Source organism: Zingiber officinale, chromosome 2A (assembly GCF_018446385.1).
Source record: "Zingiber officinale cultivar Zhangliang chromosome 2A, Zo_v1.1, whole genome shotgun sequence".
Taxonomy (NCBI): domain Eukaryota; kingdom Viridiplantae; phylum Streptophyta; class Magnoliopsida; order Zingiberales; family Zingiberaceae; genus Zingiber; species Zingiber officinale.
In genome coordinates, this window is record NC_055988.1 from 86713957 (window position 1) to 86728642 (window position 14686).

The window sequence follows — 14686 nt, forward strand, 5'->3', positions numbered from 1 at the left end:
ACTGAGTCTGGTACTGGCCTAGAGGCTGAGGCTGCATCTGATACTGCCCCTGCGTCGGATAATAAGGTCCTAGAACAGAACTCTGGGGTGCTATGGAAGCACTGGAGTACTCCTGTCCAAGCATGCCAAATGTTGCTGCTGCATGTGAAGCTATCCCCTGCTGACGATGTGAAGATTGGGCTTTCTGCCCTCCTCGATATGCCCCGGACTGACTAGACTGTCCCCTATGACCGACCTCCGAAACTGCAGGCCGAGCCTTCACCGACAATCTCGGCTCAGGCCTGTGCAATAAAAGCAACCGACTGGCCCCAGAGCAAGCTGGGTAAGGTGATCTCGACCCACATCCAACAAAGGAGTATCACTGAAGGTGGTTGCTTGCTCACTGAAAAACCGGAACGCCTCAAGAAGACCGCCCGACTTCCGAGGCCTACGAGATACCCTGTACCGACCGACCGATCGCAACTACTCGCTGCCCGTCACGGTGTCCGCTGGATCCGGATGCTCGACCAGATGCTTCCTCTTCCGTCCGGAATGCTCTTCTGAGCTAACTCTATCATCAAATCTCGATCCAATGCATCGTAGTAAGATACGATCCCTAAACGGCAAGCTGCAATTTGCAGATAACCATCCGCCTCAGATAAATCGTGATCATGCGAGATCCGCCTCCGCAACTAACGTGGACAAAACTTAGCCAATCGTTGAATTCAGATATACTCTCACCGGCGATTGTTCTCGACGCACTCATGAAACTCGCCATGAGCCATCTGATATGATAGTGAAAAAAAAAAGCTTTCAAAAGCCTCTCTGAAGCTGGCCCAAGTAACGTTCCGCTCGCCGATGATGGAACGCTGTGTAATCCACCAGGCGTTAGCCTCATCCCGTAAATGGAAAGCAGCCAGCTCTGCTTTCTCCCACTCGGAGCAAGCCATATAGAAGAAGGTCTGCTCCATAGTCTCTATCCATAACAGGGTCATACTCGGATCAAGGTCTCCTCGGAAGAGTGTGAATCGAGTCTTCATCGACTCTGCTAATACTAGAATCCTAGCTCGTGCCGCGGCAATGTCAGTGAGGTGTGTCGAGACGGCTGCAGGAACTGGCGGAACCACTGAAACTGGTGCTACAGGTGGTATTGATGAATAAACTGGAGGAGGAACTCCCGGTGCTGCTGTATAAACTGGAGCATAAGCCATCGATGGTACTGTTGGGTGAACAAAAGTGGTCGTAGCTGGAGGTACAGTAGGTAATGGTACCGAATGTGGAGCAGCTACTGCTACTGTAGGCACTGGGGGCACAGGTGCCACTGGTGTCGGGTACACTGTAGGTCTAGGTGGCGGTGGTGCCGGGTACGCCGTAGGCTGCGCTAGAGCAGATGTTGGGTACGCCAATGGTACCCCTGATGGTACCGAAACTACAGTAGGGATAGGTACACTCGGCATAACCGAGGTAGGTACCTCTATAGGTGTCGTCGGGGTCTGAGAGCCCGACGCGCTCGTAGTATGCTGAGTCTGTCCCTGACTGACAGGCTCATCAACAGTAGGCATCTCTGGCATATCCAGAGATCCCGTGGTCCTCGTACGTGGTCGTCCAGCACCACGTCTCGCCGCAATACGCGTAGATCTCCTCATATCTGTTAAGTTATATTACAGATATTACTACCAATATAACAAACATAAAATAACATCATACCTATTTGTCATTTAGAGATGTTCCGTCGCTGTCCAGTCCCCAATTTGACCTCAAAATTCCGAACGAGAAAATCGCCGGAAATTCATATAAATCCGAAATGGAAATCCGAAACATAACCATAATGAAAATTCGAAAATGCCCAGTTTGACTCGCAAACTTGGCTCTGATACCAAATAAATTGTCTCGCCCCGGAGGAGTCCCTGTCCGAAGAAATTTCGGCAGCATCTCCCCTGTACGGCGGACAATCTGGAACTTTTTACATCTCCATATACCTCAGCCACATGCGGTTGGAATAATAACAGAAAATAAAATACAACACACAGACATTCCACGTAGTTTAATAAGCAATGATAAGAAGACTCAAAATCCACCCTACTCAACTACACTCATAAAACACAAATCCGACGATAAGATCAATTTACCTCTTCTGCCGTCTAGGCAGGCATGTAGTAAAAGCAAAACCAAACCAAATCCATCGACATTACAAAATCCATATCATATCCATACCATCAAACAAAACAAATTTAGCATAGTCTATGTAAGAAAATCAAAATACCAATAATATCCTCGAGGTCTGTAGGGACTAGCAACTAGAACTCTCTCCTAACAGCATCAACTTGAAAAATAACAACAGTGGAGGCGGGGTGAGTCCAACGCTCAGCAGGTACAATTGATATGCAAAGTAGGGAAATAACATCTAGCACTAATCATGCGTACAGTCTCCTGATATAAAAGGATGGAATGCAACTGAAGTAACAGGAGAGAAACTGTACTAACCAGGACCTGGGTATAAGGACAAACAGTTCGAGTGGTATAGAAATCCTGTATGCATGTCAAACATAGGTATCCAAACAATATGCAGCATATAAATGCAGCAAACACAAACACAAGCAATAAATGTATTATGCATATGATGCCAATGATGCGTCCTGGTCACCCCTGATGCCAGTCGATCATCTCACACAATAGTGAGGCCGAGTGGGTAGGGCTGTGACAACCGTGCACTCTGTCGTCACTACTCCTGATGAGTGACCGAGTGAACGGGATACTGTCGGAGTACACCTATCCTCCTACCCTAAATCATAAATGGGGGAGCGCAATGCTCTCAACTCCCCGTACACGATGACGGGGAGGAATCCCTGTCGGCTAACACGTTGCATCACGCTACCCATGAGCAGACCAACGGAGCCAAACAAAGTCCCTGCTGCAACACACACTGCCTGAATCAACCACTAACCCATGAGTGGTGGTGTGTGCAGATCCATGTAACTGGCGATGTGCTCAACAAAAATGGAGCGGACTATCGCACAGCATGCAATCATGCAAATGGTGCATGTCAACAACCACGAAATATCCTGAACTAATCCATATACATACATAAGGTGCACCATAAGTCAATGAATTAAACAACGGTACACAGATCAGATAAGGTATACAACCTAGGTCCTGAACATGGTAAAGCATGGTTTATCACTACCTCTATAAGCATGTATCAACAGGTAATGAATACATGAGATGCAAAACAAGCAGTCAACCAATCATGTAACAGGTATCGGGTAGTGATTAACCAAAACAAATAAGAGAACATAATTATTGCTACTTGTTAAATTCACTACTATGCATATCAAAGATATAAAGTCAAAAGTACCCGCCTCCAATAGAAATGTCCAAATCCGACATCGAGATGCTCGTCTCGCGTCAAAAATCCTGTGGTATCAAACATATCCGGATTTAGCTAATTACTATATATATTCAGTAGCTAAATCAAATTCCTATTAAATCAAGAACCCTAATCAACATCACATAATCAACTTGCTTTAGGTCTAAACCTAAATAAACTTGATTTCTCCCAAGTATGCTCCTAAGACCAGAACAAATTATACACCTTACCTCAAATCACAACCCTGTTTGTTGATTCATAGCAAGAAGTGTTGCTATTGATAAGAAGATGGGCTGCTAGGGGAACAACTGCCAGAACCAAAACCCTCCATAGAGTCCAACCTCCTTATTGGACACTTCGCTGACCAGCATCAAGAAAAGTAAATCCAGAATCAACAAGACAACCTAATTCCATATACATCTATTCATCCTACCTCTTTCTCTCCACTGGTCGGAGATGATGAACAATCTGGCGAAGGAAAACTCCAGCCCACAGTGTCGTGGTAGCTGTAATCTAGCTAATCTTCTACCTTCGGACACCAAAAACTCCTAAATCAACACCACATAGAGCTCAAATGGCCAAAATCCACAACTAGGGCACGGTAAGAAGAAAAGATACCTGAGCTAGAGCAGAAAGAAAAAGTTGCCGCCGGTGGTCTCTCAGTGGCGATCAGCGTCGAGGCAACTAAGGTTCGACTGGCCGACACTAGGGTAAAGCTACAATCTGTGGTAAGTCAAACCTGGTGGGCGGCGATAAGAGGTGAGGAGATGGGTCGACGACGGTGCTAGGGCACGGCGACGACGACCAACGCTGGAAAAAACCGGTGCCGACAGTGGCGTCGATGCTTGCTAGGGCACGACGTCGAGGCTGGCTAGGGCACAGGAATGAGAGAAAGGGATCGGGTGTGCGGCGAAATGTGACTAGGGAAGAGAATCGAGAGAAGAGAGGAATAAAAGGAGAACCACTTGTGCGGCGCCGGTTAGGGCACGGGGAAGGAGTCGAGCGCGCGTGGGTTCGGCGAGGAAGAGAAAACGGAGGAAAGAAGAAAAAGAAATAAAGAAAAGAAATAAAAGAAAAATAAAGGAAAAAGTAAGGGGGCGTTTGGTACGTGCATTTTCCATTTTCATTTTCTGGAAAACGCGCGTTTTCTGAAAAACGGTGTTTGGTTTGGTTTTCCGCGCGCGTTTTCTAAAAAATTGGCTATCGTTTTCTAGAAAAACAGAAAATGACAAAAAGTCGTTTTCTGTTTTCTAGAAAACGCGTATTTTTTCAGAAAATGAAAATGAAAACGGTGCAAACCAAACGCACCCTAAACTTTTCCTCACTTAAATGGGTAGCCTAAACAGGCTTTCCCCGGCCCTATTTTTATCCCCGTTAACTCGTCCGTACGAGCTCCGAAAAATTTCCGAAAAATATCCAAAAATTCCCTTATTAATATTCGCCTATTTTCGATATTTTACATTATTTGTCACTATACTAGAGGAAATATTGATATTTTTAAATTTTACTCTGGTTTAGAAATAAGTTGCTAATGTTTTTCCTTTTTGAAATACAGTATTTGGTTTGTAAATTTTTTATTTTTATTTTTTAAGAAAATAAAAAAATATTATTTTCTAGAAAAGAAAATATCATCTTATCTTATCTTATGACATAATAAAAAATTGTTTAAAAATTATTTTCAAAAAAAAATAATATACGTTTTTTTTAAAAAAAAAAAATAAGAAACAAGACCTTGTACTTGCTTCCCTTCGGCATTTCATGCCTTCAAAGTTATCAAATAGGTTTGCGTGCCAAGCGTGATCCATTGTGTATTGACCTGTGCTTAAGGTTTGACCCTTATTGGACCATGTCGAGCACAGCTCAATCCGGGCTGGTTCGGTCGGACCATTTTAAGTTTAGCACAAACCGAGTCGGACCATTGTGTATTCGCTGGCGGCCCAGCCGTTTGCCATCTCTATTTTTTGGCTTTTCCTCCTCGCCTCCGTTTTCCCGTGGAGCAAGCTCGACTCGCTGATGCAGAACGTGGTCTCGAGGCTTCTCTGCCGCTTCGCCTTCGCCTCCTCATCGCCGCCTTCGACCACCGCTAGTTATCTCGTTCTCCGCCTCGCCCTCTCTCTTACTAGAGCCGTCAGTGCCCGCTACCTCATCTTCGTTATTTATTCTGTTTGTTGTGCAATAAAATTAGGGTTTTGGATGTTTTTGTGTTGAATCCCTGAACTTCCCATGGAGCTGTTCTTAGTTTGAATCTCGATTCTGGACATGAGCCTACTAATTATGTTTATCTTGGATTTTCTATTCTCTTTTGTCCATTTTCAGTAGGGTTGAACTGAACGTTTGTGAATAAGTTTAGTGTTCGACTTGGTAAGAGTTTGTTTATGTTCATTCAGTATACACAAGATCAATTAAATGAACACGCTCGAACAACTCGTTTAACTAAACGAATACGCTTGAATACATGTGTGTTCAGCTCATGAATCATGTTCATCAATAAAAATTCTTATCAACTTGTTAAATAAATAAAGAAACTTTCAAAATGAGCAAACAAATTTGTATTATCAAGCTCAAAAATTAATCAAACAAGCTTAAAATGTAAAAGTTTTAATCAATCAAACAAGCTTGAATTGAGAGCTTGATAATATCTAAACAAATCAAGTTCAAGTTAAGCTCAAACCATGCTCAAGATCATAAAAAAGAAACCAAACCAAGCTTGAACAGTTATTTTAATGGCTTGGTTCATTTTAAGCTTGGCTCGGCTTGACTCAGTTACTTTATGAAACAAGCTTGAACATCACAAAGCTCGGCTCGGCTTGGCTTGTTTACAACCCTAAATATGCTTATTTTTTTGAGTGATTTTGTTTCAATGAACTGGAATGCTTGAGTAACTTGTAAGTTGGAGTTACAGTAATTAAAATTTTAATATTACCAAATAATTCAACACATTTTTTAGAATCAGTAAAAATTATTAGTCTCCGCAAATGTTGATAAATATTGACTTTTAATGGATTTAATATTCTTAAGTAATTTTAAATGTAGAATTCGTTTTGTGATATATATTTGTGATGGTAAATGAGATAAGATTCTTAAAGTAAAATCTGATACCTGAAACTTCTATCTTTAACTTTTTTTCTTTCTATTTTTGTGTAAAAATAAACTCACGGGAAAGCTTATATGAATCATGACAGGGTGCTGTTTTTTGTTATATTATCTGTATTCAAAACAATAGCACAATGAAAAGATAGCGGCTTTTAGGTTTTAAAATGACTGTTTTGATAACAATATTTATGTCTTCTTATGATAATAGCACAAAAACGAATATAATTGATTGATCTTAAAGGTTCCAACCACAGATAGTAGTTTCCTAATCCAACTTCTTTTTTCTGAACTTTTATATTACATGATTAACAGTGTTTGCTGATCTTTGCTTATAACTTATATAAGAAATGTCCATGAACTTTTAATGTTCTCATGCTCTTGGGTATACATGCAATTGAGTTTTTGAGAGTTGGAAAGTTTGTCATTTAATTAATATTTTTGTGTTTTTGTTGCTGCGGGTTGTTCAGCATACAATTTCGGCACCTTTGACTGATGAGGATAAAGAAACAACAGCATCTCCCAGGTAAACTCTACTATTTGGTCTTGGAGAATGTTCAAAATGCTTGGCGTCTGTGTTGCAATCTCAGGAGGAGAAATATGTGAGATAAATTTGATGGCGCAAGACAATTTACATACAGATGAATTTTTTTACCATATAATTCTCAACTGGATAAGTCTAATAGATATACAGGAATATACATGTGTAATGTTAATGATAGGTACTACTTAATCACTTTATAAAACTGAGTCGAAGTGTTAAACATACTATCCTTGAAAGTTAACTGACGTCTTTATGTTCACATATAGTTTTTTTTGGAGAACTTTGTCTTTTTGTATATCTGTTGTTAACATGGTATATCATTTGCTGTTTTTCATCCATAGTGAAAGCCTAGATGTATCTTACGGTTTAAATGGGGCCCTCGCTGCGAGAGGTGTGATTGTGAAGGAAAAAGTCTTTCACAACTTGAAAAAGACTGAGCTTCTTAAGCATGGTGCAACTTCAATAGGTAATAATACAAACTTCCTTTGATGGTTTAGTCATTGTAACTTATTTTTCTTTGAACTTTTCGTAATTTGATCTATGCATGATAATATGGCTTATCACATGTATTTTTTTAGACAATTTATCAGGAATTCCACTTTATGTGAGAGGAGACACTCTTGGTGAAGCTCCCGAAATTTCTAAGGCTCAATTCAGTAAACTTTTGAAACAGGTGCCTTTTGTATTCGGTCGTGTGTTTCTTCCCTGATTCTTGCTAATTCTTGCTATCCCATTTCTTCCCATTTCCAGGTTACTTGTCACATTTCTTCAGTCTCAAAAATCTTTGTTGTAGATGGAGTGATTGGTTCACCTTCTAATTGTGATGCAAAAGTCCGCATCATCAGTGATAATCCCTCTGCAATGTTGTCATTATCTAAAATTCTGTGGGAAACACCTAGCCGTGCAATTTCACATGACTCTTGCCCATTGACAGTTTACGTTGCTAGCTCCATGAGGTAACTTGAGGTGATGTGTAGGTACCTTATGATGTAGAAACTCACAAATTGCAGGACTATTTTGTTGTTATTGATATTTTGTTGATTAGTACAAAGTACTCATTTAGTTACGAGTGTTTATTTGTCTAATAATATTAGAACAAGGGAAAATGAATTTAACCTAGACTATGCACATGGTCTGTCCGTTCACTATATCTTGTGCATCGACTGACTCATTTTTTTTGCTCTTCTGACAGTTCAAGTGCTAGGGACATTCTTGGGTTTGGTTCACAAGCATCTAATGGATTTGCTGCCGCAGATGTAGAGCGTTCATCAGTTATCCTTTGTGGTAGAGCATATGCTAATACTAATACAACAAAATTTGCTCTACTTGCTCTGGCTGCTCCTGTAATATCTGCAAGAGGGGGTCTGCCTCTTTCTGCCAGGTTATTATTGCTCGATAGTTATAATTGCCATAGTTCGTATATAGAAGAAGGTTATTCTTATTCAATGTTATTTTTTTCCTTGTTAGACTTCTATTATCCGGTGATTCTACGATTCTGCTGTTTGCTCCAGAGGATACCTTCCTGCGATGCTCAGAGCTCCATAAGGTTGCAATATCCAGTGATGCTGGTGTGATCCTATCTTTTCATGGGGCAGCACCATTTTTCCAGACCACACATTCCCCAGCATCTCATGTGATAAAGAAGCCAACTTCGTTGGTCATCGTCATGGCTGACAGGTGAAGTCAGCGAGTCCTATTTTCGTTATGTTTTTGTCTCAGTCTCATTGATGAGTATTTGAATCGCAGCACTGGTGTTGTCCCGGCAGTATCAAACTTGTCATCAGGTCAAGCTGCTTATCACTTCTTGGCTGGGTATCAAGATGGGAAGTTTGTGCCTGCATTCCTCAAGCCCCCCTCGCCTATTGAACCACTTGAGCTTGCCAAGGCACTTTTCTTGCAGGTGGAAGAAAGCGAAATCCCTTCCTACTTGATCAATGCCAATGATGGTGGAAGGCATATCACTGGTAAGATGGAGACGGTAGCAGCATTCTGTTATCAACACGTTGATGAAATGTGAAATGTGCTAATGCTATTTAAATTTTCTTATTGATCCTAGGCAAAAGACTACTGGAGCTGGTGAAGTCGACTTTGTGCAGCAAATTACCTGAAAGCAAAACTAATGTTGCAGATTCTAAGGGTGAGGGTTCCCTGTGCCTTTGTTTTTATCTTGTCTGATTAATGGTAAAGGTTGTTTTCTGCAGTTCGAGATCTCAAAAGGAAATACAAAAGCTTTTTATCTGGAAAATTCATCAACTTACCTGAAGAATTCTACTTCTAGAAGTTACAGGTGCTAAAATTTCTCTTTTCCATTGCTGAATCTGCTCACTATATTCTCCTCAGAATAGTCATTAAGATGTCACTTGATTCAAACAATGTTGTGTACATGTAGAGCAATGTTTTCAGTTCTTCCATTCTAGAATCAGTAGCTAACTTCACATGCTAAATCTCATTGATATTTAGCACTAAGTACTCCAGCTCAAGCTATTCATAACATCAAACTAGATGTTATCGATATTAACAAAATCATCAATATGTAATTTTCAACAGAAATACAAATCAGCTCATGTTGGATCCTTCAATAAACAAACCTCTCCTAATAGAACGCGGACTAAGGCTCTGAGACATTGTTCTTGATTTTTGCTGAGATCCATCATCATGCACGCCATGAACCTTTGTCCTCTTGCTGCCACTGGAATCTCCCAGGTTCAGAGACCGCTTTCTGAATGACCCATGCTGAGAAGTAAGACAAGCCAAGATGCCTGACCTCCGAGATTTAGGCATGCCTCTTACTAATCTGTTAAATGCCTTGTTCGCCTGAGTATCATCGTTTGTAGACTCCAGAACAGGTTGGTTTTCTTTATTAGCAGCGACCTTCAGTTCCTCTGCAGGAGGCGAATCATCTTTCTCGTCTTCTGCAGGATCACAAGAATGGAAATTGTAAGCGAGCAAAAGGAGCGTATAAATGCACAAATCAATATGGTTGAGCAAACACACCCTTGATTTCATCTTCAAACAAAACATCCAGATCCTGGACAGATATGGACCACACAGCTGATCGTAATGGAGGTCGATTATCATCACTGACAGAATTCTCAGCCCCATTCGTCTTGCATTCAAGTATCTTATCTTGTGGTTTGACAGAGGGAATTTCAACTTGCTCTTCAGGAGATTCTCTTGAACTGCTGCAACTACCTTCACTGTTTGTAGGAGAAGAATGATACCTTTCAAGATGATCAAGTACAGATATTGGAGAAGTGTCACTGGTGTTATCCATATGTTTCCTCTCTCTTTCCAAGAAGCTTGAGAACCAACATGATGTTCCTTGCTTAACATAAAAGAGCACGTAGGCTTCTTGTTCTAATACATACTCCTCAGCAACTCTAGTCACCTACAAACAACAGCAATGTTAGAACCATGATCATGCCTGTTGTAAAAGGTCGACATAGTAAAAGTCACCTTGCGGTCATCAATCTGATACCATGTGCTTGGAGAGGAGCGAACGAAGCAATAGTAATGTCCAGAATATGGTGAACCAATATGCACTAGAACTGAAGAAAGATCATACTTAAACTGGACCTGCACTAGCCATTGAGGATGAGAACTTCATTTTCTTATAAATAGCACAACTGGTAATAAGCACAACTAACACAAACCTCATCTACAGGGCAACTTAAGAATGAGCTCAAGTCTAGCTCCAATGGAAAATTCACCGAATCATAGATCTTGTAGCATGTATTTCCATCATTCTTAAATCTCTTCAAGTGTAGTGCAAGAACTTCTGGCGCTGTCTTCAACTTAAGCTGCTTCTCCATTGTGACTTGAGACTTGCATCCTTCACAAATTAATTTGATTTCAGAATCATCAATTTTCTCTAACCTAGTGAAGGATGCCAGCGCATCAACAACACTTTCTGCGTTATCGATCTCCAAGCTAAGATCAAGAAGTGGTTCAAAGGTGTCGGAAAGATGACCACAACCACAACAACGTAGCTGAAACGGGAAAAAAAAACATATAATGCAAATCAAACATAAATCCATATATCCATATTAGCAAAGAGTATAGAATTACCTGACTTCTAAGACATCCTCCGAATACTTGTGTAACAAAGCTATCTTTATCTAGAGAAGACTTCCAATCGTCAGATTTGTTACCAAGACAGCAAGAATGGATACTATCTAACAATGATTGGAGGAATTCATGAGCATCTTCTTGCTGACCTAATTGAAAATGAGGTGATATCTCTAGAAATTAAAAGGTTAAGTACTCCATGTTTCACTAGGTTGCTCTCTTCATAAAAAATTCTAATCATTTTATTTACTTGTACTATAGCATATAAGATGAAGATCCTAGCAATTTCAATCAAAATCGACAAAGACAAATACTACTATCTTAGTTGCATATTACAAACTAAATATGAATGAAAAAACACCTAGATTTGACATCAACTTGCTAGACTTATTGCCTACAATAATTCCATCATGACATGAGAAGTTATATCAAGCTAGTTTACTTCAAAACAATGGCAACTTTGAGCTATTGCTACATCAGAAGCTGTTCAACCAATAGTATTTGTTTTCCATCAATAACAAATCTAGAGAAATGCATAGAAATATGAACTGTGGCAAATATCACCTAGATGATGGTAGGTAGATCAAATATACTGACTAAAAGAATAGATAAATTCAATACAGACCACACATCAGCTATTAAATTCTTATAGTTTGATTGCATATGACTAACTAAAGAATCAAAGATAAATCTAGCTAATCCACATTCAAAGTCAGAAGTTGTTGAACGTCATCTAAGTAGCTAATGTTCTTGTAGAGATAATAGCATCCCAAGTATGATGATATGCTTGATGTAAAGATAAATTCATAAAAATTTGAGGATACGGCTCAAATTTTCTGCAAAATTTACAGGCGAAGTAACATATCCTGAGAGCAGCAAACAACTGCTGAGGTGTTGTTTGAAAGCACAGAATGAGCAGAAATCACCATCTGCAGCTGCATGTTCAACAACAGCGATGGACTAGTATTAGAGATGAGTTCAAATGGGAGAGCAATCATCAAACCAAAAGGCGATCCGCAGGCTCATACCACGGAAGCAAGGAGAGTGATCCGTCTTGAGAATCTTCTGCACAAACGGCACCGTATGCGTGAGGCACTGCAGAACCGCATTGAGGAAGCAGGTATTCCCCAAGTTCTTGAGGCCAGCACCCTGATCCGATCAATATCACGCCCAAGATGGAAACTTCATCAACAAGAAGCAGCTAATATACTTGATAAAACTGCAAGGACGAAACCTCACCACAAAACGGGGCGGGTCACTCAGCGGAGAAGGGGAAGCGCACGAACTTGGTCCGACCACCGGATCGAGAGCCTTGGAAAGAGGTAGGAGGTAACAATTGAGCCATCGATTGGGTGAAACCTAAGGGAAAAAAAACAGTGAGAAAGCATCGAAATTGGAACTCACCGCGACTTGGGGATCGACGGAGAGGAGAGGATCGGCGGCCATGCCAAGCGAGGGTTTTGAGGAAGAAGCTAGGCGGATCGAGATCGAGATTGAGATTGAATGTGTCGGGATTCCGCCGAATTGCCCTTATGAATACATACGATTTTTGGCGGGGCTTCGAAATTGAAGGCGGCGCCGCGCCCAAATTTTTAGAACCGAGTCTCGATTATGAACCGCACTTACTCTGAAACACCCGTTAATTACCCGATGCGTGATTGGCTAGTTACTGAGTCAAAATTATCTGCTTCGCGAACCAAAAAAGGGATGAGATTAGCTGGTACTATAATAATATTGGTTGCGGCCCAAATTGGCCCTCATTTGGGCTGGATAAGGGACCACGGACCGGGCCGATTTGTGGCCCATAATTGGCCCGAGAGGCCGACGTAAATGCATACGGAAACAGTTTTTGGATCTCGGATTCTGAAATGGAGACGGAGAAAGGACTTTCGGCCGTCGCGAAAGAGGAGGACGGAGCCGGCGGCGCGGGGCGGAGGGAGAAGCTGTGTCGGCGGTGCAAGCGTGCGTACGACGCTGCCTACAATACGACTTCCTCGTGCCGGTTTCACCCTTCCTTCTTCGTCTGTCGCAGGCACGACGACCAGAAGAGGTATGCTAATCGTTCCCCGACCCTAATCAATAACGATCCTTTGATTCCGAAACTTCTTTGTTCTTCAAGTAGGAGCTTCCTTGATTTTACCTTTTCTAGATCGAGATTCCGCCGGTTCTTCCTCATCAGAGATTTAAAACTAGTTGGTATATTATATTGATTGCTGTACGAACCATTCCCCTTTTTTAGTGCGATTACAAGCAACTTTGGTTGATTTGCGAATTACTTTCTCTTACGGAATTGCTACTGATGAATGGAGAGATTGATGTCACAAGCACAATTGAACATGCAATTCCTCTGGATATGCATATGCATAAAGTGCATTGGTCATCCATTGTGGTTAAAATATCGATGTATGGATTGAGTTCTTAGCTCTTATCTAATATAAGATCCTCTGAATTAGGATCATATTTCCATGATTGAGTCCCATGACTAGGGTTTGTTCCAAATATCAAATCTCACTATAAACGTGCATAACCGAGGTTTTGTTTACTTGCATGGAGAGATTGAAGAGGGGGGAGGGATTGAGTGTGCGGCCATTCCCTTGACCTGTTTACCTTGCGATTTGGGTAGTGTGAGGGAGCAAAATTGCAGTCCACAACATCTATTTGCATCTCTGAACGCCGAGGAAAGACTTGCCTTCCCTCCATTTACTTCTACCTTTCTTTCTCCTCTCCGTTCCCTCCAAGGAAACAGAGCCCAAGTTTGGGAAGTACTAGAGCTTTAAGGTAGATGCGTGATGCAAGTAGAAGAGGTAAAGGGTTTCGGCTCTAAGGGGGCCGCTGATGTGGCGGTTCCACATTTTAGAAGAGGTAAAGGGCTGATGTAGAATAGTTTAGATATGATCAAGCCTACAAGCTCAAAATGATAGGATAAGAAGTTGCGATAACAAGCCTCAACTAGTTGGAAGACATGGCATGCTTGTTAGTTCAATAAGTACAACCGAACGGGTTCAATGATTCTATTGGTATTTTGGTTTTTGCACATTGAACTTTCTTATGAATTTTCCTTGTTGATAAGAGCCTTTCGTATAATGTATCAATCACTCCCTCTTTGGTTTACTAGTGTACCAAATATATTCTAACTGTGTAAATTCCATTCTGGGTATGCTCTTTTCAATTTTCTCAACTCGGAACCAAAAAACTTGTGCTATTTCTTCTCATTAGCTCTACGTAAACGATTCTTGTTCACTCAAAAACAATTGTTATTGTTCATTGAACTTTGAAGGTACTACGAGCTTGGTCCGAATGATCCACCTTATGCTGCCAAATTCTACGACTGCTGCGGAGCTGAGGACCCAGATGCAGCCGGCTGCACCACTGATTTCCATGTTTCCTACGACGATGAGTGAACATTCCGCATATGTAAAAAGGAATGAGTGAATGTTCCATCGTTCCGCTGTTGATGTATTTTCTTCGTTCATATTTAAGTTTATATGAATGCTTTTTTGCTTGTCTAATACTGCAGATGGCTGTAGAAAATTCCCTGTATAATGCCTAATTGACAAACAAACTAGTTATCTAGATCGGAAATAATGTTTTTAATTTGTGGAAATGGAAGAAAGTGATAGAAAGCAAATAATTATCTT

General features: G+C 41.0%; 3 protein-coding genes across 3 annotated transcripts; 2 read left to right on the forward strand and 1 right to left on the reverse strand.

The window, feature by feature from the left end:
* Nucleotides 1–5280: 5280 nt before the first annotated feature.
* Nucleotides 5281–10446, forward strand: LOC122041423 (phosphoenolpyruvate carboxykinase (ATP)-like). Its single transcript, XM_042601097.1, has 11 exons — nucleotides 5281–5473; nucleotides 6907–6962; nucleotides 7322–7446; nucleotides 7559–7653; nucleotides 7731–7936; nucleotides 8173–8361; nucleotides 8448–8657; nucleotides 8727–8944; nucleotides 9037–9117; nucleotides 9182–9267; nucleotides 9528–10446. Exons 1-10 carry the CDS (start codon nucleotides 5360–5362, stop codon nucleotides 9256–9258), a joined length of 1371 nt encoding a protein of 456 aa, XP_042457031.1. The 5' UTR covers nucleotides 5281–5359; the 3' UTR covers nucleotides 9259–9267; nucleotides 9528–10446.
* Nucleotides 9464–12549, reverse strand: LOC122041422 (ubiquitin carboxyl-terminal hydrolase 21-like). Its single transcript, XM_042601096.1, has 9 exons — nucleotides 12453–12549; nucleotides 12288–12359; nucleotides 12077–12197; nucleotides 11873–11983; nucleotides 11049–11221; nucleotides 10634–10969; nucleotides 10437–10556; nucleotides 9975–10368; nucleotides 9464–9892 (listed from the first exon to the last, which is right to left on the reverse strand). The coding sequence occupies exons 1-9, from the start codon at nucleotides 12492–12494 to the stop codon at nucleotides 9537–9539; spliced, it is 1725 nt and encodes a 574-aa protein (XP_042457030.1). The 5' UTR covers nucleotides 12495–12549; the 3' UTR covers nucleotides 9464–9536.
* Nucleotides 12550–12863: 314 nt separating this feature from the next.
* LOC122041424 lies at nucleotides 12864–14642 on the forward strand. The gene is made up of 2 exons (XM_042601098.1): nucleotides 12864–13098; nucleotides 14326–14642. Exons 1-2 carry the CDS (start codon nucleotides 12879–12881, stop codon nucleotides 14478–14480), a joined length of 375 nt encoding a protein of 124 aa, XP_042457032.1. The 5' UTR covers nucleotides 12864–12878; the 3' UTR covers nucleotides 14481–14642.
* Nucleotides 14643–14686: the final 44 nt, after the last annotated feature.